The sequence below is a fragment of the Tachyglossus aculeatus genome, chromosome 25 (genome assembly GCF_015852505.1).
Source record: "Tachyglossus aculeatus isolate mTacAcu1 chromosome 25, mTacAcu1.pri, whole genome shotgun sequence".
Lineage (NCBI taxonomy): Eukaryota > Metazoa > Chordata > Mammalia > Monotremata > Tachyglossidae > Tachyglossus > Tachyglossus aculeatus.
The window spans coordinates 25302597-25327221 of NC_052090.1; the positions used below are offsets into that span (position 1 = coordinate 25302597).

Here is a 24625-nt window from a genome sequence, read left to right on the forward strand (position 1 = left end):
ATTATGTGCCAAACGCCGTTCTAAGCGCTGGGGGAGATACAAGGTGATGAGGTTGTCCACCCGGGGGCTCACAGTCTTCATCCCCATTTGACAGATGAGGGAACTGAGGCCCAGAGAATAATAATAGTGATAATAATGGGATTTGGTAAGCACTCACTATGTGCCCAGCACCGTTCTAAGCTCTGGGGGGGATACAAGGTGATCAGGTTGTCCCACGTGGGGCACGTACTCTTCATCCCCATTTGACAGATGAGGGAATTGAGGCAAAGAGAATAATAATAATAATAATAATAATAATAATGGCATTTGTTAAGCACTCACTATGTGCCAAGCACGGTTGATGATCACCTCAGGTTGTCCCACGGGGGGCTCACAGTCTTCATCCCCATTTGACAGATGAGGGAACGGAGGCCCAGAGAATAATAATAATAATAACAGCATTTGTTAAGCACTTACTATGTGCCAAGCACCGTTCTAAGCATTAGGGAGGATACAAGGTGATCATAATAATAAGAATGATGGCATCTGTTAAGCACTTACTATGTGCCAAGCACTGTTCTAAGCGCAAGGGGGATACAACATGATCAGATTGTCCCCCGGTGGGCTCCCAGTCTTTATCCCCATTTGACAGAGGAGGGAACTGAGGCACAGAGAATAATAATAATAATAATAATGACGGCATTTGTTAAGCGCTTACTAGGTGCCAAGCACTGTTCTAGGTGCTGGGGGAGATACAAGGTGATGAGGTTGTCCCACGTGGGGCTCACAGTCTTCATCCCCATTTGACAGATGAGGGAACTGAGGCCCAGAGAATAATAATAATCATAATGATGATGATGATGGGATTTGTTAAGCGCTTACTCTGTGCCAAGCACCGTTCTAAGCGCTGGGGAATTTACAAGGTGATGAGGTTGTCCCACGGGGGGCTCAGTCTTCATCCCCATTTGACAGATGAGAGAAATGAGGCCAAGAGAATAATGATGATAATAATAATAATGGCATTTGTTAAGCACTTACTATGTGCCAAGCGCCGTTCTAAGCGCTGGGGAGGATACAAGGTGATCAGGTTGTCCACCCGGGGGCTCACAGTCTTCATCCCCATTTGACAGATGAGGGAACTGAGGCCCAGAGAATAATAATAATCATAATGATGGCATTTGTTAAGCGCTTACTATGCGCCAAGCACCGTTCTAAGCGCTGGGGGGGATACAAGGTGATGAGGTTGTCCCACGGGGGGCTCGCAGTCTTCATCCCCATTTGACAGATGAGGGAACTGAGGCCCAGAGAATAATAATAACAATAATAATAAACAATAATTATGATGATGATGATGGCATTTATTAAGCGCTTACTATGTGCCAAGCACCGTTCTAAGCGCTAGGGGGATACAACATGATCAGGTTGTCCCCGGGTACGCTCCCAGTCTTTATCCCCATTTGACAGAAGAGGGAACTGAGGCACAGAGAATAATTAATGATAATAATAATAATAATGACGGCATTTGTTAAGCGCTTACTATGTGCCAAACACTGTTCTAGGTGCTGGGGGAGATACAAGGTGATGAGGTTGTCCCACGTGGGGCTCCCAGTCTTCATCCCCATTTGACAGATGAGGGAACTGAGGCCCAGAAAAGTGAGGTGACTTGCCCAAAGTCACACAGGAGACAAGGGGCGGAGGCGGGATTCGAACCCACAGCATCTGACTCCCAAGCCCGGGCTCTTCTACGTGAGCCACCACGCTGCTTCATTTGGGGGCGGGGACTTTGGGGACAGGGCTATTCATTCATTCATTCAATCGTATTTATTGAGCGCTTACTGTGTGCAGAGCACTGGACTAAGCGCTTGGGAAGTCCAAGTTGGCAACATATAGAGACGGTCCCTACCCAACAGCGGGCTCACAGGCTACAAGGGGGAAGGCAACCTGATCACCTTGTAATCTCCCCAGCGCTTAGAACAGTGCTTGGCACATAGTAAGCGCTTAATAAATGCCATCATTATTATTATTACATGTGATCGGGGTCACCGACAGGGGGCGTGGCCTTTGTGGGCGCGACTCCATGTGAACGGGGCTACTTTGTGGGCGGGGCTGTCTGTGCGCATGCTCATTGGGACGGGGCCTTTTGTGGGCGTTGACGTTGAGGGCGGGGCTATCTGGGCGCATGCGCATTGGGGCGGGTCCCTTTGTGGTCGTTGTGGGCCGGGCTATCTGTGCGCATGCCCATTGGGACGGGGCTATCTGTGCGCGTGGTCATTGTGGGCGGGGCCTATTGTGCGCGTGCTCATTGTGGGCAGGGCTGCCCGTGCGCATGCCCATTGGGGCGGAGCTATCTGTGCACGCGCTCATCGTGGGCAGGGCCGGTTGTGCGCGTGCTCATTGTGGGCGGGTCTATCCGTGCGCACGCCCATTGGGGGCGGGGCTATCTGTGCGCGTGCTCGTTGTGGGCGGGGCTATCGGTGCGCGCGGTCATCGGGGGCGTGGCTATCTGTGCGCGCGTTCATTGTGGGCGCTGCTATCTGTGCGCATGCCCATTGGGCCGGGCCTTTGTGGGCGTGGTCGTTATGGGCGGGGCCACCGGTGCTCATGCCAACTGGGGCGGGGCTGTCTATGCGCGTGGTCATTGTGAGGCGGGTGATCTGTGCGCGTGCTCATTGTGGGGAGGGTGATTTGTGCGCGTGCTCATTGTGGGCGGGGCGATCGGTGCGCATGCCCATTGGGCTGGGGCCCCCCTATGGGCGGGGCCATCTGTGCGCTTGCCCATTGGGGCGGGGCCATATGTTGCCAGCTGGTACTTCGCAAGCGCTTAGTCCAGTGCTCTGCACACAGTAAGCGCTCAGTAAATGCTATTAAATGAGTGAATGAAATCTTTCCTCTCTCTATCTCCATCTCTCTTCTGTTTCATATGTTTAGTTTTGTCGTCTGTCTCCCCCTTCTAGACTGTGAGCCCGCTGTTGAGTAGGGACCGTCTCTATGTGTTGCCGACTTGGACTTCCCAAGCGCTTAGTACAGTGCTCTGCACACAGTAAGCGCTCAATAAATACGATTGAATCAATTAATGAATGACCATCTTCTAGATTGTGAGCCCGCTGTTGGGTAGGGACTGTCTCTGTATGTTGCCGACTTGGACTTCCCAAGCGCTTAGTACAGTGCTCTGCACATAGTAAGCGCTTAACACCTACCATTATTATTATTATTATTATGTGGGCGGGCCAGCTGTGCGTGTCTTCGTGTGGGCGTGGCCATCTATGGGCGTGGCCATTGGGGGCGGGGCGTTCTGTGCACGTGCTCATTACAGGCGGGGCGATCTGCCCGCGTGATCATTATGGGTGGGGCGATCTGCGCGCATGCCCACTGGAGTGCGGCTTTTGTGGGCGGGGCGATCGGTGCACGTGACCTTTGTGGGCGGGGCGACCTGTGCACGTGACCTTTGGGGCGGAGGCCTTTAGTGGGCGGGGCTAGCTGCGCGTGGTCATTGTGGGCGGGGCTTTCTGCACGTGGTTATTGTGTATGGGGGCTATCTGTGCGCATACCCATTGGGACGGGGCCTTTTGTGGGCGGGGCTAGCTGTGCGCACTGTCATTGTGGGCGGGGCGATCTGTGCGCATGGCCCGGGTGTGGACTTTGTGGGCGGGGCGGTGCGTGCACATGATCATTGTGGGCGAGGGCTATCGGTGCACATGACCACGGGGGCGGGCCCTTTTGTGGGCGGGGCTATCTATGCACGTGGCCTTTGTGGGCGGGGCTACCTGTGCACGTGGTCAATGTGGGCGGAGCTCGGCGCTCACGCACATCAGGGCGGGGCTATCTCTCCACGTGGTCACTGTGGGCGGGGGCATCTATGCGCATGCCCACTAGGGCAGGCCCTTTTGTGGGCGGGAATACCCGTGCACGTGGTCACCGTGGGCGGAGCTATCTGTGCGCATGCCCACTAGGGCGGGAATATTTGTGCACGTGATCATTATGGGCGGGGCTATCTGTGCGCATGACCATTGGGACGGGGGCCTTTTGTGGGCGTGGTCACTGGGGGCGGGGCCGCCGGGTGCGACACCGCCCCCTAGAGGACCCGGATGACTGTGGAAGAATAATAATAATGATGATGATGGTATGTGTTAAGCGCTTACTATGTGCCAAGCACTGTACTAAGCGCTGGGGGAGATACAAGGTGACCAGGCTGTCCCACGGGGGAGGGGGGCTCAGTCTTCATCCCCATTTGACAGATGAGGGAACTGAGGCCCAGAGAAGTCAAGTGGCTTGCCCAAAGTCACACAGCTGACAAGTGGCAGCGGTGGGATTTGAACCCATGACCTCTGACTCCATAGCCTGGGCCACACAGGATCAGGAGCCTGGGGGGAGCGGGGAGAATCATCATTGTGGTAGTTCTTCATCATCATCGTTAAGAGAAGCCGCGTGGCTCAGTGGAAAGAGCCCAGGCTTTGGAGTCTGAGGTCGTGGGTTCAAATCCCCGCTCCGCCAATTGTCAGCTGGGTGACTTTGGGCAAGTCACTTCATATCCGTGTGCCTAGTTACCTCATCTGTAAAATGGGGATGAAGACTGTGAGCCCCCCATGGGACAACCTCATGGAAAGAGCCCGGGCTTTGGAGTCAGAGGTCATGGGTTTGAATCCTGACTCCACCACAAGTCTGCTGTGTGACCTTGGGCAAGTCACTTCACTTCTCTGAGCCTCAGTTACCTCATCTGTAAAAATGGGGATTAAGACTGTGAGCCCCACGTGGGGCAACTTGATCACACTGTATCCCCCCCAGCGCTTAGAACAGTGCTTTGCACATAGTAAGCGCTTAACAAATGCCATCATTATTATTATTATTATCACCTCACGGGCTTTGGAGTCAGAGGTCATGGGTTCAAATTCCCACTCCACCAACTGTCAGCTTGGTGACTCTGGGCAAGTCACTTCACTTCTCTGGGCCTCAGTTCCCTCATCTGCAAAATGGGGATTAATGTGAGCCCCCCCATGGGACAACCTGATCACCTTGTAACCTCCCTAGTGCTTAGAACAGTGCTTGGCACATAGTAAGCGCTTAATAAATGCCATTATTATTATTATTACTAGGTGCCAGGCACTGTAGAAGCAGCGTGGCTCAGGGAAAGAGCCTGGGTTTGAGAGTCAGAGGTCATGGGTTCGAATGCCAGCTCCCCCACGCCTGCTGTGTGACCTTGGGCAAGTCACTTCACTTCTCTGGGCCTCAGTTCCCTCATCTGGAAAATGGGGATGAAGACTGCGAGCCCCGCGTGGGACAACCTGATCACCTTGTACCCTCTCCAGGGCTTAGAACAGTGCTTGGCACATAGTAAGCGCTTAATAAATGCCATCATTAATCAATCAATCAATCGTATTTATTGAGCACTTACTATGTGCAGAGCACTGTACTAAGCGCTTGGGAAGTACAAATTGGCATCACATAGAGACAGTCCCTACCCAACAGTGGGCTCACAGTCTAAAAGACAGTCATCATTATTATTACTAAGCGCTGGGGTAGATAACAAGGTGATCAGGTTGTCCCCCATGGGGCTCACGGTCTTCATCCCCATTTTCCAGATGAGGTCGCAGAGGCCCAGAGACGTGCAGTGACTCGCCCAAGGTCACACAGCACGCGAGTGGTTTTAGCTCAGCCCTTCCTAGGGGCCCGACACCGTACTGAGCGCCGGCTAAATGCAAGCAAACGGGGTTGAGCACAGTCCCCGTCCTACAGGGCGCTCACGGTCTCCCTCCCCATTTTCCGGATGAGGGCACTGAGGCCCTGAGAAGGGAAGGGACTCACCCAAGGTCACACAGCGGACGAGTGGCGGAGCCGGGATGAGGACCCAAATTGCACTTCCGAAGCGCTCAGTCCAGTGCTCTGCACGTAGTAAGCGCTCAATAAATACGATTGATGATGACCCACGCCCTTCTGACTCCCGGGGGCCCAGGCCGCTAAGCCACAGTGCGTCTCCTACACTTAGAGAAGCAGCGTGGCTCAGTGGAAAGAGCCCGGGCTTTGGAGTCGGAGGTCATGGGTTCAAATCCCGGCTCCGCCACTCGTCACCAGCGTGAGGTTGGACGAGTCACTTCACTTCTCTGGGCCTCAGTTCTCTCATCTGTAAAACGGGGATTAAGACTGTGAGCTCCATGTGGGACAACCTGATCACCTTGCATAATAATAATAATAATGATGGTATATGTTAAGCGCTTACTATGAGTAAAGCACTGTTCTAAGCGCTGCGGAGGTTACAAGGTGATCAGGTTGTCCCACAGGGGGCTCACAGTCTTAGTCCCCATTTTCCAGATGAGGGAACTGAGGCCCAGAGAAGTGACTTGCCCAAAGCCACACGGCTGACAAGTGGCAGAGCTGGGATTCGAACCCATGACCTCTGACTCCAAAGCCTGTGATCTTTCCACTAAGCCACAGCTGCTTCTCTGCTTCTCTCTTGTATCCCCCCGGGGTGCTTAGAACAGTGTTTTGCACAGAGTAAGTGCTTAACAAATACTATTATCAGCGTCATTACACTGATTCTTGACCGGACTAAGCGGCTAAATGGGTTAGGACTCTTTCATTCACTCACTCGATCGTATTTACGGAGCGCTTACTGTGTGCGGAGCACTGGACTGAGCGCTTCGGAAGTACACGGCGCGACAGACGCACACGCGCGCGCGCGCGCCTCGACGGTGGGCGATCATTTATTTTCCCTAACAGTCGAGGAAGTTGGCGGCCATCAGCAGCTCCAGGGCGATTTCGGGGGCGATGGGGAACTCGGGGATCTCCGTGGAGCTGTTGGTGTAGCGCACCTTGTACGTGAAGTACATGCAGACCTTGGAGAGGACGTGCGACGGGATCTCGCGGAAATTCACCTCGTTGGTCTCGTTCTCGGCGAACTGCCCTGCAAGACCGAACAGCACCGCGTCGACGGAGCCCAGGCAGCTGCGCAGCAGGCAGAAACCCCTCACCCTGGGCTTCAAGGCCGTCCATCCATCCCCTCACCCCCTCCTCCCTCCCCTCCCTTCTCTCCTTCTCCATCGCAGCCCGCACCCTCCGCTCCTCCGCCGCTTATCTCCTCCCCGTACCTCGCTCTCGCCCGTCCCGCCATCGACCCCCGGCCCCCGTCCTCCCCCGGGCCCGGAATGCCCCCAATCCCTCTGCCCACCCACCAAGCTCGCTCTCTTCCTCCCTTCAAGGCCCTGCTGAGAGCTCACCTCCTCCAGGAGGCCTTCCCACACTCAGCCCCTTCCTTCCTCTCCCCCTCGTCCCCCTCTCCATCCCCCCCATCTTACCTCCTTCCCTTCCCCACAGCACCTGGATAGATGTTTGTGCATATTTATTACTCTATTTATTTTACTTGTCCATATCTATTCTATTTATTTTATTTTGTTGGTATGTTTGGTTCTGTTCTCTGTCTCCCCCTTTTAGACTGTGAGCCCACTGTTGGGTAGGGACTGTCTCTATGTGTTGCCAATTTGTACTTCCCAAGCGCTTAGTACAGTGCTCTGCACATAGTAAGCGCTCAATAAATACGATTGATTGATTGATTACTCTATTTATTTTACTTGTACATATCTATTCTATTTATTTTGTTACTATGTTTGGTTTTGTTCTCTGTCTCCCCCTTTTAGACTGTGAGCCCACTGTTGGGTAGGGACTGTCTCTATGTGTTGCCAATTTGTACTTCCCAAGCGCTTAGCGCAGTGCTCTGCACATAGTAAGCGCTCAATAAATACGATTGATTGATTGATTACTCTATTTATTTTACTTGTACATATCTATTCTATTTATTTTATTTTGTTAGTATGTTCGGTTTTGTTCTCTGTCTCCCCCTTTAAGACTGTGAGCCCACTGTTGGGTAGGGACCGTCTCTAGATGTTGCCAATTTGGACTTCCCAAGCACTTAGTCCAGTGCTCTGCACACAGTGAGCGCTCAATAAATACGATTGACGATGATGATGATGACTGTCTCTAGATGTTGCCAATTTGGACTTCCCAAGCGCTTAGTCCAGTGCTCTGCACACAGTGAGCGCTCAATAAATACGATTGATGATGATGATGATGACTGTCTCTAGATGTTGCCAATTTGGACTTCCCAAGCGCTTAGTCCAGTGCTCTGCACCCAGTGAGCACTCAATAAATACGATTGATGATGATGATGATGATGATGATGATGATGATGATGAGGGACGGCCGCCGCCCGCCTGGGGCGAGTCCAAGATTAATGGCAGGACGGATGCGTCCCCCTCCGCGTCTCGACACGGTGGGAGCTCGGAAGAGCCCGCGGCTCTGCCCACGGGTCGGCTGGTGGGCGAGTCGCTTCCCTTTTCCGGGCCTCGGTTGCCTCACCCGGAAAATTCACTCATTCAATCGTATTTATTGAGCGCTTACTGCGTGCAGAGCGCTGGACTAAGCGCTTAGCGCGGTTGGGGCTGAAGGCTGCGGGTCCCATGGGGGACGGGGCCGACCCGATTTGCTTGGGTCGGGCCCGGACGGACGGTGCTCAAATCCCGGCTCCGCCGATTGTCAGCTGGGTGACTTTGGGTAAGTCACTTAACTTCTCTGGGCCTCAGTTCCCTCATCTGGAAAATGGGGATGAAGATTGTGAGCCCCCCGTGGGACAACCTGATCACTCTGTAACCTCCCCAGCGCTTAGAACAGTGCTTTGCACATAGCAAGCGCTTAATAAATGCCATCATTATTATCATCATCATCATCAATCGTATTTATTGAGCGCTTACTGTCTGCAGAGCAATGTACTATTTATTCTCTGCATCTCAGTTCCCTCATCTGGAAAATGGGGACGAAGACTGGGAGCCCCCCGTGGGACAACCTAATCACTCTGTAACCTCCCCAGTGCTTAGAACAGTGCTTTGCACATAGTAAGTGCTTAATAAATGCCATCATTATTATTATTATTATTATTCTCTGCACCTCAGTTCCCTCACCTGGAAAATGGGGATGAAGAATGTGAGCCCCTCCGTGGGACAACCTGATCACTTTGTAACCTCCCCAGCGCTTAGAACAGTGCTTTGCACATAGTAAGTGCTTAATAAATGCCATCATTATTATTATTATTACTCTCTGGACCTCAGTTCCCTCATCTGGAAAATGGGGATGAAGACTGGGAGCCCCCCGTGGGACAACCTGATCACCTTGTAACCTCCCCAGCGCTTAGAACGGTGCTTTGCACATAGTGAGCGCTTAATAAATGCCATTATTATTATTATTATTCACGGCCATATCCCAGTCCCATCTCCTCCGGGAGGCCTTCCCAGACTAGGCCCCGCTTTTCCTCCTCTCCCCATCCCTCCTCCACCTCCCCGACTCGCTCCCTTCCCTCTTTCCCGCTCCCAGCCCCTTCCCACTTAGGTCCGCGTCTCTCATTTTATTTCTCCGCGTCGACGTCCCTCTCTCCCCTCTAGACTCGTCGCGGGCGGGGAATGTGACCGGTTACTGTTTGGTCCTCTCCCCAGTGCTTAGAACAGTGCTTTGCACATAGTAAGTGCTTAATAAATGCCATCATTATTATTATTATTACTCTCTGGACCTCAGTTCCCTCATCTGGAAAATGGGGATGAAGACTGGGAGCCCCCCGTGGGACAACCTGATCACCCTGTAACCGCCTCAGCGCTTAGAACGGTGCTTTGCACATAGTAAGCGCTTAATAAATGCCATTACTATTATTATTCACGGCCATATCCCAGTCCCATCTCCTCCGGGAGGCCTTCCCAGACTAGGCCCCGCTTTTCCTCCTCTCCCCATCCCTCCTCCACCTCCCCGACTCGCTCCCTTCCCTCTTTCCCGCTCCCAGCCCCTTCCCACTTAGGTCCGGGTCTCTCATTTTATTTCTCCGCGTCGACGTCCCTCTCTCCCCTCTAGACTCGTCGCGGGCGGGGAATGCGACCGGTTACTGTTTGGTCCTCTTCCCAGTGCTTAGAACAGTGCTTTGCACATAGTAAGTGCTTAATAAATGCCATCATTATGATTATTATTACTCTCTGGACCTCAGTTCCCTCATCTGGAAAATGGGGATGAAGACCGGGAGCCCCCTGTGGGACAACCTGATCACCCTGTAACCGCCTCAGCGCTTAGAACGGTGCTTTGCACATAGTAAGTGCTTAATAAATGCCATTATTATTATTATTCACGGCCATATCCCAATCCCATCTCCTCCGGGAGGCCTTCCCAGACTAGGCCCCGCTTTTCCTCCTCTCCCCATCCCTCCTCCACCTCCCCGACTCGCTCCCTTCCCTCTTTCCCGCTCCCAGCCCCTTCCCACTTAGGTCCGCGCCTGTCATTTTATTTCTCCGCGTCGACGTCCCTCTCTCCCCTCTAGTCTCGTCGCGGGCGGGGAACGCGACCGCTTATTGTTTGGTCAATCAATCAATCATATTTATTGAGCGCTTACTATGTGCAGAGCACTGTACTAAGCGCTTGGGAAGTACAAATTGGCAACACCTAGAGACAGTCCCTACCCAACAGTGGGCTCATGATGACTTCTAGACCGTGAGCCCGCTGTCGGGGAGGGACCGTCTCCATACGTTGCCGACTTGGACTTCCTGAGCGCTTAGTCCAGTGCTCAGCACACAGTAAGCGCTCAATAAATACGGCGGAACGAACGGCAATGCTCTGCACGCAGTGGGCGCTGAATAAGTAGCCGTCACACTGACCGGGGCCGCTGAGCATGGCCTTGATGGTCCCCGAAGTCAGGGCGTGCTCCCGCTTCACGATGAACTCGTGCCCGTCGGAGGAGATGAGCTTCACGTACATGGCGTCCGGGCCCTCGCACCCGCCGTAGGTCTTCTCTTCGCCATCTGGAAGGCCGGCGGTGAGGACGCGGGGGGCCGTGGGGGGAGTCCACCCCAGCCCCCCGCCGCCGGGGACCGAGGGAGGGTCGCTCACGCAGTAGGAGCGGGGCCGGGACGCTCGGGAAGGCGGCGGGCGCGCCAGGGACGGCGGGAGACGGGATGCGGGGCCAGCGGGCATCGGGGGATGACGGGAAACGAGGGCAGGACGAGAGGAGGACCGGGATAAAAGAGGAGGAGGAGGAGGAGGATGGGCCGAAGGGAGAGGAAGAGAAGGACAGAAGCATTCATTCATTCATTCATTCATTCATTCAATCGTACTTATTGAGCGCTTACTGTGTGCAGAGCACTGGACTAAGCGCTTGGGAAGTACAAGTTGGCAACATCTAGAGATGGTCCCTACCCGACAGTGGGCTCACAGTCTAGGAGGGGGAGACGGAGAACAAAACAAAGCATACTAACGAAATAAAATAAATAGAATAGATAAGTACAAGTAAAATAAATAGAGTAATAAATATGTACAAACATCGATCCATATAGACAGGTGCTGTGGGGAAGGGAAGGAGGTAAGACGGGGGGATGGAGAGGGGGATGAGGGGGAGAGGAAGGAGGGGGCTCAGTCTGGGAAGGCCTATTTATTTAACAGACTAATATATCGTATAAATAAATCGATTTAATAAATCGTACTTATTGAGCGCTTACTGTGTGCAGGGCACTGGACTAAGCGCTTGGGAAGGACAAGTTGGCAACATCTAGAGACGGTCCCTACCCGACAGTGGGCTCACAGTCTAGAAGACTAGAAGCAGCGTGGCTCGGTGGAAAAGAGCCCGGGCTTTGGAGTCAGAGGTCATGGGTTTGAATCCCAACACCGCAACATGTCTGCTGGGTGACCTTGGGCAAGTCACTCCACTTCTCTGGGCCTCAGTGACCTCATCTGGAAAATGGGGATGAAGACTGGGAGCCCCAAGGATCACCTTGGAACCTCCCCAGCGCTTAGAACGATGCTTGGCACATAGTAAGCGCTTAATAAATGCCACCATTATTATTAGTATTATTATTAAGCAGCGTGGCTCAGTGGAAAAGAGCCCGGGCTTTGGAGTCAGAGGCCATGGGTTCAAACCCCGGCTCCGCCAACTGTCAGCTGGGGGACTTTGGGCAACTCACTTCACTTCTCTGGGCCTCAGTTACCTCATCTGGAAAATGGGGATGAAGACTGTGAGCCCCACGGGGGCCAACCTCATCACCTTGTAACCTCCTCAGTGCTTAGAACAGTGCTTAGCACATAGTAAGCACTTAATAAATGCCGCCATTATTATTATTATTAAATGCCACCGCCATCATCATCATTATCAAGCAGCATGGCTCAGTGGAAAAGAGCCCGGGCTTTGGAGTCAGAGGTCATGGGTTCAAATCCCAGCTCCGCCACTTGTCAGCTGGGTGACTTTGGGCAACTCACTTCACTTCTCTGGGCCTCAGTTCCCTCATCTGTCAAATGGGGATGAAGACTGTGAGCCCCCCGTGGGACAACCTGATCACCTTGTAACCTCCCCAGTGCTTAGAACCGTGCTTAGCACGTAGTAAGCGCTTAATAAATGCCATTACTATTATTCTCTGGGCCTCAGTGACCTCACCTGGAAAATGGGGATGAAGACTGTGAGCCCCCGTGGGACAACCTGATCACCTTGTAACCTCCCCAGTGCTTAGAACGGTGCTTGGCACGTAGTAAGCGCTTAATAAATGCCATTATTATTATTCTCTGGGCCTCAGTGACCTCATCTGGAAAATGGGGATGAAGACTGTGAGCCCCTGTGGGACAACCTGATCACCCTGTAACCTCCCCAGCGCTTAGAACAGTGCTTGGCACCTAGTAAGCGCTTAATAAATGCCATTATTATTATTCTCTGGGCCTCAGTGACCTTACCTGTCAAATGGGGATGAAGACTGGGAGCCCCCCATGGGACAACCTGATCACCTTGTAACTTCCCCAGCGCTTAGAACAGTGCTTGGCACCTAGTAAGTGCTTAATAAATGCCATTATTATTCTTCTCTGGGCCTCAGTGACCTCACCTGTCAAATGGGGATGAAGACTGTGAGCCCCCCGTGGGACAACCCGATCATCTTGTAACCTCCCCAGCGCTTAAAACGGTGCTTGGCACCTAGTAAGTGCTTAATAAATGCCATTATTATTATTCTCTGGGCCTCAGTGACCTCACCTGTCAAATGGGGATGAAGACTGTGAGCCCCCCGTGGGACAAGCTGATCACCTTGTAACCTCCCCAGTGCTTAGAGCGGTGCTTGGCACGTAGTAAGCGCTTAATAAATGCCATTATTATTCTTCTCTGGGCCTCAGTGACCTCACCTGTCAAATGGGGATGAAGACTGTGAGCCCCCGTGGGACAACCTGATCACCCTGTAACCTCCCCAGCGCTTAGAACAGTGCTTTGCACATAGTAAGCGCTTAATAAATGCCATTATTATTATTCTCTGGGCCTCAGTGACCTCATCTGTAAAATGGGGATGAAGACTGTGAGCCCTACGAGGGACAAGCTGATCACCTTGTAACCTCCCCAGTGCTTAGAGCGGTGCTTGGCACCTAGTAAGTGCTTCATAAATGCCATTATTATTATTCTCTGGGCCTCAGTGACCTCACCTGTCAAATGGGGATGAAGACTGTGAGCCCCACGAGGGACAAGCTGATCACCTTGTAACCTCCCCAGCGCTTAGAGCGGTGCTTGGCACGTAGTAAGCGCTTAATAAATGCCATTATTATGATTATTATTAGAGGAGGAGAGGAGAAAGCGAGGGGTCGGGGCAGGCCGGGGCACGGAGGAGACGGGCGACCCGGCGGCCGTTCCCCAACTCACCCATGGTCCCGGAGCGGCGGTCCGCTTCGTCTCCCCGGGAATCTCGGCCCCACGCGATCCTGCAAAGACGCCGACAGGGAGATGTGGGACAGGACCCGCGCCTCTTCATCATCATCATCATCATCATCAAATCGTATTTATTGAGCGCTTACTATGTGCAGGGCACTGTACTAAGCGCTTGGGAAGTACAAATTGGCAACATCGAGAGACGGTCCCTACCCGACAGCGGGCTCACCGTCTAAAAGGGGGGGACGGAGAACAAAACCAAACGTACTAACAAAATAAAATAAATAGATTTCTTCCCACCCCCTCCTCCTCCGAACCTGCAGACCCCAAGGGGGGGACAAATAATAATGACGGCATTTATTAAGCGCTTACTATGTGCCAGGCACCGCTCTGAGCGCTTTACAAGGTGATCGGTTGTCCCACGGGGCGGCTCACAGTCTTCATCCCCATTTGACAGATGAGGAAACTGAGGCCCAGAGAAGGGAAGCGGCTCGCCCAAGGTCACGCGGCTGACTCGGGGGGCCGGCGTGCGGACGGACGGACGGACAAATCCAGGACCGTCAGTGTCCCCCGAGCACGGGCACCGCGCGGCTACTAGTCCAGTGCTCTGCACCATCATCATCATCATCATCCGTCGTATTTATTGAGCGCTTACTGTGTGCAGAGCACTGTACTAAGCGCTTGGGAAGGACAAATTGGCAACATATAGAGACGGTCTAAAAGCGCTCTGCACACGGTAAGCGCTCAATAAATACGGCTGAACGAATGAAGCGTCACGTTGAAGGTCCCGCAGCAGACCGTGAGCCCGCTGTCGGGTAGGGACCGTCCCTCTATGTTGCCAACTTGGACTTCCCAAGCGCTCAGTACAGTGCCCTGCACACAGTAAGCGCTCAATAAATACGGCTGAATGAATGGCGCAGCCGGAATTCGAACCCAGCTCCCGGGACTCCCAGCCCGCGGCGTTGTTCAGGAGGCGGCGCTGCTTCGGTCTGGGCCGGGAAGCGGCACGGCCAAGCGGGCAGAGCCCAGTCCTGGGAGAGTCCGAGGTTCTGGGTTCAAATCCTGGCTCCGCCACTTGTCTGCTGTGTGACCTTGGGCGAGTCGCTTCACTTCCCCGGGCCTCAGTTTCCTCATCTGGAAAACCGGGATGGAGACTGGGAGCCTCACCTGTTGCCAATCTGTACTTCCCAAGTGCTTAGTACAGCGCTCTGCACATAGTAAGCGCTCAATAAGTACGATTGATGATGATGATTTGCTGGTACCCACCCCGGCGCTTAGTACAGTGCCCGGCACGTAGTAAGCGCTTAACGAATGCCATTACTACTCTTCTTCTTCCAAGGGGCACCGAGTCAGCGGGCGAAGAAGCAGCGTGGCTCAGTGGAAGGAGCCCGGGCTTTGGAGTCGGAGGTCATGGGTTCGAATCCCGGCTCCGCCAACTGTCAGCCGGGTGACTTTGGGCAAGTCGCTTCACTTCTCTGGGCCTCAGTTCCCTCATCTGGAAAATGGGGATGAAGACTGGGAGCCCCCCGGGGGACAACCTGATCACCCTGTAACCTCCCCAGTGCTTAGAACAGTGCTTGGCACATAGTAAGCGCTTAATAAATGCCATTATTATTATAACAGACACACTCCTTGCTCCCAGCGACCTCACAGCTTGGAAGGGGAGTATTTAGTGAGCGCTCCCTGTGTGCAGAGCACTGCGCTAAGCGCTCGGGCCAGGATCCCACAACATTATCACAGACACACACTCCCTGCCCACAACGAGGAAGCAGCGTGGCTCAGGGGAGAGAGCCCGGGCTTTGGAGCCAGGGGTCATGGGTTCGAATCCCGGCTCGGCCAACTGTCAGCTGGGGGACTTTGGGCGAGTCACTTCACTTCTCCGGGCCTCAGTTCCCTCATCTGGAAAATGGGGATGAAGACTGGGAGCTCCACGTGGGACAACCTTGTAACCTCCCCAGCGCTTAGAACAGTGCTTGGCACATAGTAAGCGCTTAATAAATGCCATTGTTATTATAACAGACACACTCCCTTCTTACAGCCTGGAGGGGGAGTATTTACTGAGCGCTCCCTGTGTGCAGAGCACTGTACTAAGCGCTCGGGACAGGATCCCACAACATTAGAAGAGGCACACACCCTCCCTGCCCACAACGGCCTCACAGCCTGCAGGAGAAGGGGTATGTAGTGAGCGCTCCCCGCGTGCACAGCACTGTGCTAAGTGCTCGGGACGGGATCCCACAACATTAGAAGAGACACACCCTCCCTGCCCACAACGACCTCACAGCCTGCAGGAGAAGGAGTACTTAGTGAGCGCTCCCTGCGTGCAGAAGACTGTACTAAGCGCTCGAGAGGGGATCCCACAACATTAGAAGAGACACACACACTCCCTGCCCAAAACGACCTCACAGCCTGCTGGAGAAGGGAGTATTTAGTGAGCGCTCCCTGTGTTCACAGCACTGTACTAAGCGCTCAGGACAGGATCCCACATTAGAAGAGACACCCTCCCTGCCCACAACGACCTCACGGCCTGGAGGAGGAGGAGTATTTAGTGAGCGCTCCCTGAGTGCACAGCACTGTGCTAGGCGCTCGGGACAGGATCCCACAACATTATCACCACAGACACGCACACTCCCTGCCCACAACGACCTCACAGCCTGCGGGAGAAGGGGTATGTAGTGAGCGCTCCCCGTGTGTGCAGAGCACTGTACTAAGCGCTCGGGACAGGTTCCCACAACATTAGAAGAGACGCACCCTCCCTGCCCACAACGACCTCACAGCCTGCAGGAGCAGGAGTACTTAGTGAGCGCTCCCCGTGTGCACAGCACTGTACTAAGCGCTCGGGACAAGATCCCACAACATTATCACCACAGACACTCCCTGCTCACAGTGACCTCACAGCCTGGAGAAGGAGTACTTAGTGAGCGCTCCCCGCGTGCAGAGCACTGTACTAAGCGCTCGGGAGGGGATCCCACAACATTAGAGGAGACACACACACTCCCTGCCCACAACGGCCTCACAGCCTGCAGGAGAAGGGGTATGTAGTGAGCGCTCCCCGTGTGTGCAGAGCACTGTACTAAGCGCTCGGGACAGGATCCCACGACATTAGAAGAGACACACCCCTCCCTGCCACAACGACCTCACAGCCTACAGGAGAAGGAGTATGTAGTGAGCGCTCCCCGCGTGCGCAGAGCACTGTACTAAGCGCTTGGAAAAGGATCCCACAGCATTATCACCACAGACACATACTCCCTGCCCACAATGACCTCACAGCCTGCAGGAGAAGTACTTAGTGAGCGCTCCCTGCGTGCACAGCACTGTACTAAGCGCTCAGGACAGGATCCCACTTTAGAAGAGACACACCCCTCCCTGCCCACAACGACCTCACAGGCTGGAGCAGGAGTACTTAGTGAGCGCTCCCCGTGTGCAGAGCACTGTAGTAGGCGCTTGGAAAAGGATCCCACAATATTATCACCAGACACACACTCCTTGCCCACAACGACCTCACAGCCTGCAGAAGGGGTATTTAGTGAGCGCTCCCCGTGTGTGCAGAGCACTGTACTAAGCGCTCGGGACAGGACCCCACAACATTATCACCACAGACACACCCTCCCTGCCCACAACGACCTCACAGCCTGGAGCAGGAGTACTTAGTGAGCGCTCCCTGTGTGCAGAGCACTGTACTAAGCGCTCGGGAGAGGATCCCACAACATTAGAAGAGACACACCCTCCCTGCCCACAACGACCTCACAGCCTGGAGAAGCAGGGGTACTTAGTGAGCGCTCCCCGTGTGCACAGCACTGTACTAAGCGCTCGGGACAAGGTCCCACAACAGTATCACCACAGACACACACTCCCTGCTCACAACGACCTCACAGCCTGGAGAAGGAGTACTTAGTGAGCGCTCCCCGCGTGCAGAGCACTGTACTAAGCGCTCGGGAGAGGATCCCACAACATTAGAGGAGACACACACACTCCCTGCCCACAACGGCCTCACAGCCTGCAGGAGAAGGGGTATGTAGTGAGCGCTCCCCGTGTGTGCAGAGCACTGTGCTAAGCGCTCGGGACAGGATCCCACATCATTATTACCACAGACACACACTCCCTGCCTACAACGACCTCACAGCCTGGAGAAGGAGTACTTAGTGAGCGCTCCCCGCGTGCAGAGCACTGTACTAAGCGCTCGGAACAGGATCCCACAACATTAGAAGAGACGCACACTCCCTTCCCACAACGGCCTCACAGCCTGCGGGAGAAGGGGTACTTAGTGAGCGCTCCCCGTGTGTGCAGAGCACTGTACTAAGCGCCCGGGAGAGGATCCCACAACATTAGAAGAGACACACCCCTCCCTGCCCACAACGACCTCACAGCCTGCGGGAGCAGGAGTACTTAGTGAGCGCTCCCCGTGTGCACAGCACTGTACTAAGCGCTCGGGACAAGGTCCCACAACATTATCACCACAGACACACACTCCCTGCCCACAACGGCCTCACAGCCTGCAGGAGAAGGGGTACGTAGTGAGCGCTCCCCGCATGCAGAGCACTGTACTAAGCGCTCGGGACGGGATCCCACAACATTGGAAGAGACACACCCCTCCCTGCCCACAACGGCCCCACAGCCTGCAGGAGAAGGGGTACGTAGTGAGCGCTCCCCGCGTGCGCAGAGCACTGTACTAAGGGCTCGGGAGGGGATCCCACAACATTAGAAGAGACACACACTCCCTGCCCAAAACGACCTCACAGCCTGCGGGAGAAGGAGTATTTAGTGAGCGCTCCCCACGCGCAGAGCACTGTACTAGGCGCTCGGGAAAGGATCCCACAACATTATTACCACAGACACACCCTCCCTGCCCACAACGACCTAACAGCCTAGAGCAGGAGTACTTAGTGAGCGCTCCCCGTGTGCAGAGCACTGTACTAGGCGCTTGGAAAAGGATCCCACAACATTATCCCCACAGACACACACACTCCCTGCCCACAACGGCCTCAAAGCCTGCAGGAGAAAGGGTATGTAGTGAGCGCTCCCCGCGTGCAGAGCACTGTACTAGGCGCTCAGGAGGGGATCCCACAACATTAGAAGAGACACACGCACTCCCTGCCCACAACGACCTCACAGCCTGGAGCACGAGAAGGGGTACGTAGTGAGCGCTCCCCGTGTATACAGAGCACTGTACTAAGCGCTCGGGAGAGGATCCCACAACATTAGAAGAGTCACACCCTCCCTGCCCACAACGACCTCACAGCCTGCAGGAGAAGGAGCACTTAGTGAGCGCTCCCCGCGTGCAGAGCACTGTACTAGGCGCTCGGGACGGGATCCCACAACATTAGAAGAGACACACACTCCCTGCCCACAACGGCCTCACAGCCTGCAGGAGAAGGGGTACTTAGTGAGCGCTCCCCGTGTGTGCAGAGCACTGTACTAAGCGCCCGGGAGAGGATCCCACAACATTAGAAGAGACACACCCCTCCCTGCCCACAACGACCTCACAGCCTGCGGGAGCAGGAGTACTTAGTGAGCGCTCCCCGTGTGCACAGCACTGTACTAAGCGCTCGGGACAGGATCCCACAACATTAGAAGAGTCACACCCTCCCTGCCCACAATGACCACGCAGCCTGGAGCAGGAGTATTTAGTGAGCGCTCCCCGTGTGTGCAGAGCACTGTACTAAGCGCTCGGGACAGGATCCCACGTTAGAAGGGACACACAGTCCCTGCCCACAAGGACCTCACAGCCTGCAGGAGGAGCACTTAGTGAGCGCTCCCCGTGTGCAGAGCACTGTACTAGGCGCTCGGGAGGGGATCTCACAACATTAGAAGAGACACACCCCTCCCTGCCCACAACGGCCTCACAGCCTGCAGGAGACGGAGTATGTAGTGAGCGCTCCCCGCGTGCAGAGCACTGTGCTAGGCGCTCGGGACGGGATCCCACAGCATTATCACCACAGACACACCCTCCCTGCCCACAACGACCTCACAGCCTGGAAGAGGAGTATTTAATGAGCGCTCCCCGTGTGCAGAGCACTGTACTAAGCGCTCAGGAGGGGATCCCACAACATTAGAAGAGACACACCCTCCCTGCCCACAACGGCCTCACAGCCTGGAGCAGGAGTACTTAGTGAGCGCTCCCTGTGTGCAGAGCACTGTACTAAGCGCTCGAGGGGGATCCCACAACATTAGAAGAGACACACCCCTCCCTGCCCACAACGACCTCACAGCCTGCAGGAGAAGGGGTACGTAGTGAGCGCTCCCCGCGTGTGCAGAGCACTGTGCTAAGCGCTCGGAAGGGGATCCCACAGCATTAGAAAGGACACACCCCTCCCTGCCCACAACGACCCCACAGCCTGCAGGAGAAGGGGTACGTAGTGAGCGCTCCCCGCGTGCACAGCACTGTACTAAGCGCTCGGGACGGGATCCCACAGCATTATCACCACAGACACACCCTCCCCGCCCACAACGGCCTCACAGCCTGGAGGAGGAGTATTTAGTGAGCGCTCCCTGCGTGCAGAGCACTGTACTAAGCGCTCAGGAGGGGATCCCACGACATCAGAAGAGACACACCCTCCCTGCCCGTAACAGCCTCACAGCCTGGAGCGGGAGAAGGGGCACGTAGTGAGCGCCCCCCCGCGTGCGCAGAGCGCTGTACTGAGCGCTGAGGCGGCCCGGGCCTGAGGGGAGGCGGCGGGGGGAGGGGCTGCTGGACGCTGATTGGCTCCCGGGCGGCCAGCCCCCAGAAGCCCCCGCGCGGGGTGGCCAAGGGGGCCAAGGGGCCAAGGCCCGCGCGCGCCCCCGCGGACTGCGCGCTCCCGCGCCGCCGGGGTGGGGGGGGAGGGGGAAGGGGAGGAGGGGGAAGGGACGGACGACCGACCGACAAACCAACCGCCGCCTCCCAGGACCGGCCGCTCGCCCTCACGCCCCCACTTCCGGGAGGCCACCGGAAGTGCGTCACGCCCCCCGCCGGCGACCAATCAGGAGCCGCTTCCGGCCCCCTCCGCGGCCCGGCATGCAGCGCGCCGAGGCCGCCCGAGGGGGAGGCCGGAAGTGGCGCGGCCGCGGGGGATGCCGGGAAAGGGGGGGTGCCCTAGGGGCCGCCCCTCCGGCAGGGGGCGCCCGCACGGGCCCGGCGCTCAGTCCAAGCCTGCGCCCCATTAATACGAGGGAATTCGTTCGTTCATTCATCTGATCGATCGGGGCCGCCCCTCCGGCAGGGGGCGCCCGCACGGGCCCGGCGCTCAGTCCAAGCCTGCGCCCCATTAATACGAGGGAATTCGTTCGTTCATTCATCTGATCGATCAATCAATCAATCAATCAATCGTATTTATTGGGCGCTTACTACGTGCAGGGCACTGTACTAAACGCTTGGGAAGTACAAGTTGGCAACATATAGAGACGGTCCCTACCCAACAGTGGGCTCACAGTCTAGAAGAAGCGCTTACTACGTGCAGGGCACTGGACTAAGCGCTGAGGAAAGTACAATGTAATTATATATATATCATATATATGATGGCATTAATTAATTAATTAATTATTATTATTTATTCATTATTATTAAATATTTATTATTTTTAGACTGTGAGCCCACTGTTGGGTAGGGACCGTCTCTATATGTTGCCAATTTGTGCTTCCCAAGCGCTTAGTACAGTGCTCTGCACACAATAAGCGCTCAATAAATACGATTGATGATGATGATGATTAAGCGCTTACTATGTGCCAAGCACTGTTGCAAGCGCTGGGGAGGTTACAAGGTGATCAGGTTGAGCCACGGGGGGCTCGCAGTCTTCATCCCTGTTTTACAGATGAGGTCACTGAGGTACAGAGAATAATAATAATGGCATTTATTAAGCGCTTACTATGTGCCAAGCACTGTTCTAAGGGCTGGGGAGGTTACAAGGTGATCAGGTTGAGCCACAGGGGGCTCACAGGCTTCATCCCCATTTTACAGACGAGGGAACTGAGGTACAGAGAGGTGAAGTGACTTGCCCAAAGTCACACAGCTAATTGGAGTAGGTGAAGTAATTATAAAGAGGAACGGTTCCTGCCCACATAATAATAATAATAATAATAATAATAATAGTTTTTGTTAAGCGTTTACTATGCACCAAAGCACTGTTCTAAGTGCTGGGAGGGGTTACAAGGTGATCAGGTTGTCCCATGGGGGGCTCACAGTCTTCATCCCCATTTCACAGATGAGGCACCTGAGGCCCAGAGAAGTGAAGTGGCTTGACCAAAGTCATCCAGCTGACAAGTGACAGAGGCGGGATTAGAACCCATGACCTCTGACTCCCAAGCCCGGGCTCTTGTCACTGAGCCACGCTACGTCTCACATTGTCAGCCTGTCAGTCAGTCCATGGCATTTATTCATTCATGTGGCTCAGTCTCCCCCTTCTAGACCGTGAGCCCACTGTTGGGTAGGGACCGTCTCTGTATGTTGCCAACTTGGACTTCCCAAGCGCTTAGTACAGTGCTCTGCACACAGTAAGCGCTCAGCGCTTAGAACAGTGCTTTGCACATAGTAAGCGCTTAATAAATGCCATTAAAAAATACAATTGATTGATTGATTGGTATCTGGTACCTAGTGGATGAATAAAAGATGCAAGTCAGGGCAACGCAGAAGCACTTAGTACAGTGTATCAGCCGCCTCTCTGATCTCCCATCCTCCTGTCTCTCCCCGCTTCCATCTATGCTTCACTCTGCTGCCAGTCCCCAGTTTACAGATGAGGTCACTGAGGCCCAGAGATGTGAAGCGACTTGCCCCCTCCTCCCCCTCTCCATCCCCCCTGCCTTCCTCCTCCTCCTCATCATCAATCATATTTATTGAGCGCTTACTGCGTGCAGTAATGAGTCCCGATGAGTCCCCCCCAACTTCCTCCTTCCCTTCCCCACAGCACCTGTATATATGTATAGAAGTTTGTACGTATTTATTACTCTATTTTTTTTTACTTGTACATATCTATCCTATTTATTTTATTTTGTTAATATGTTTGGTTCTGTTCTCGGTCTCCCCCTTCTAGACTGTGAGCCCGCTGTTGGGTAGGGACCGTCTCTATGTGTTGCCAACTTGTGCTTCCCAAGCGCTTAGTCCAGTGCTCTGCACACAGGAAGCGCTCAATAAATACGATTGATTGATTGATTGCTTGCTCAAGGTCAAACAGCAGACACGTGGCGGTCTCACCTCCCCAACATCGCCAAGATGCGCCCTTTCCTCTCCATCCAAACCGCTCCCTTGCCGGTTCGATCTCTCATCCTCTCCCGACTGGCTGACTGCATCCGCCTCCTCTCTGATCTCCCATCCTCCTGTCTCTCCCCGCTTCACACCGCTGCCCGGATCGTCTTTGTGCAGAAATGCTCTGGGCCTGTCACTCCCCTCCTCAAAAATCCCCAGTGGGTGCCTGTTGACCTACGTATCAAGCAAAAACTCCTCACCCTGGGCTTCAAGGGCGTCCATCACCTCGCCCCCTCCCACCTCACCTCCCTTCTGTCCTTCTCCAGCCTAGGCCGCACCCTCCGCTCCTCCGCCGCTAATCTCCTCACCGGGCCTCGTTCTCCCCTTTCCCGCCGTCGACTCCTCCCGCCGTCCTCAAAAATCTCCAGTGGCTACCAATCAATCTGCGCATCAGGCAGAAACTCCTCACCCTGGGCTTCCAGGCTGTCCATCCATCCCCTGGCCCCCTCCTACCTCACCTCCCTTCTGTCCTTCTCCATCGCAGCCCGCACCCTCCACTCCTCCACCGCTAATCTCCTCACCGTACCTCGCTCTCGCCCGTCCCGCCATCGACCCCCGGCCCACGTCCTCCCCCGGGCCCGGAATGCCCCCAATCCCTCTGCCCACCCGCCAAGCTCGCTCTCTTCCTCCCTTCAAGGCCCTGCTGAGAGCTCACCTCCTCCAGGAGGCCTTCCCACACTCAGCCCCTTCCCTCCTCTCCCCCTCGTCCCCCTCTCCATCCCCCCATCTTACCTCCTTCCCTTCCCCACAGCACCTGTATATATGTATATATGGTTGTACATATTTATTACTCTATTTATTTATTTATTTATTTTACTTGTACATTTCTATCCTATTTATTTTATTTTGTTGGTATGTTTGGTTCTGTTCTCTGTCTCCCCCTTTTAGACTGTGAGCCCACTGTTGGGTAGGGACTGTCTCTATGTGTTGCCAATTTGTACTTCCCAAGCGCTTAGTACAGTGCTCTGCACACAGTAAGCGCTCAATAAATACGATTGATTGATTGATTGATTGACTCCCCGGCCCGGAATTCCCTCCCTCCTCACATCCGCCAAGCCGGCTCTCTTCCTCCCTTCAAATCCCTACTGAGCGCTCACCTCCTCCAGGAGGCCTTCCCACACTCAGCCCCCTTTTCCTCCGCTCCTCCTTCTCCCCTCCCCAGCAGAGAAGCAGCGTGGCTCAGTGGAAAGAGCCCGGGCTTTGGAGTCAGAGGTCATGGGTTCAAATCCCGGCTCCGTCACTTGTCAGCTGGGTGACTTTGGGCGAGTCACTTCACTTCTCTGGGCCTCAGTTCCCTCATCTGGAAAATGGGGATGAAGACTGGGAGCCCCCCAAGGGACAACCTGATCACCTTATAACCTCCCCGGCACTTAGAACAGTGCTTTGCACATAGTAAGCACTTAATAAATGCCATTATTATTATTATTATTATTATCACCTCCACTCCCTCCCTCTACTCTACCCTTCCCCTCCCCACAGCACCTATATGTATCTACAGTTCTATTTACAGTAATACTTGTTTACTTGTTTTGGTGTGTATATTCATTCATTCAATCGTATTTATCGAGCGCTTACTGTGTGCAGAGCACTGGACTAAGCGCTTGGAAAGTACAATTCGGCAACAAATGGGGACAATCCCTACCCGACAACGGGCTCTATAATTCTATTTATTTCTACTGATGCCTGCTTACTTGTTTCGCTGTCTGTCTCCCCCCTTCAAGACCGTGAGCCCAGTCGGGGCAGAAATTGTCTCTGATTAGAGA

General features: G+C 54.4%; 1 protein-coding gene across 2 annotated transcripts; it reads right to left on the minus strand.

The window, feature by feature from the left end:
• Nucleotides 1-6658: 6658 nt before the first annotated feature.
• Nucleotides 6659-20586, minus strand: ELOC (elongin C). Of its 2 annotated transcripts, none has more exons than XM_038766612.1 (4): nt 20519-20586; nt 13646-13704; nt 10647-10790; nt 6659-6874 (listed from the first exon to the last, which is right to left on the minus strand). In XM_038766612.1, the coding sequence occupies exons 2-4, from the start codon at nt 13647-13649 to the stop codon at nt 6684-6686; spliced, it is 339 nt and encodes a 112-aa protein (XP_038622540.1). In that variant the 5' UTR covers nt 13650-13704; nt 20519-20586; the 3' UTR covers nt 6659-6683. The 2 variants fall into 2 exon arrangements, with proteins under 2 accessions (XP_038622540.1, XP_038622539.1); XM_038766611.1 differs by having other exon boundaries at nt 20508-20549.
• Nucleotides 20587-24625: the final 4039 nt, after the last annotated feature.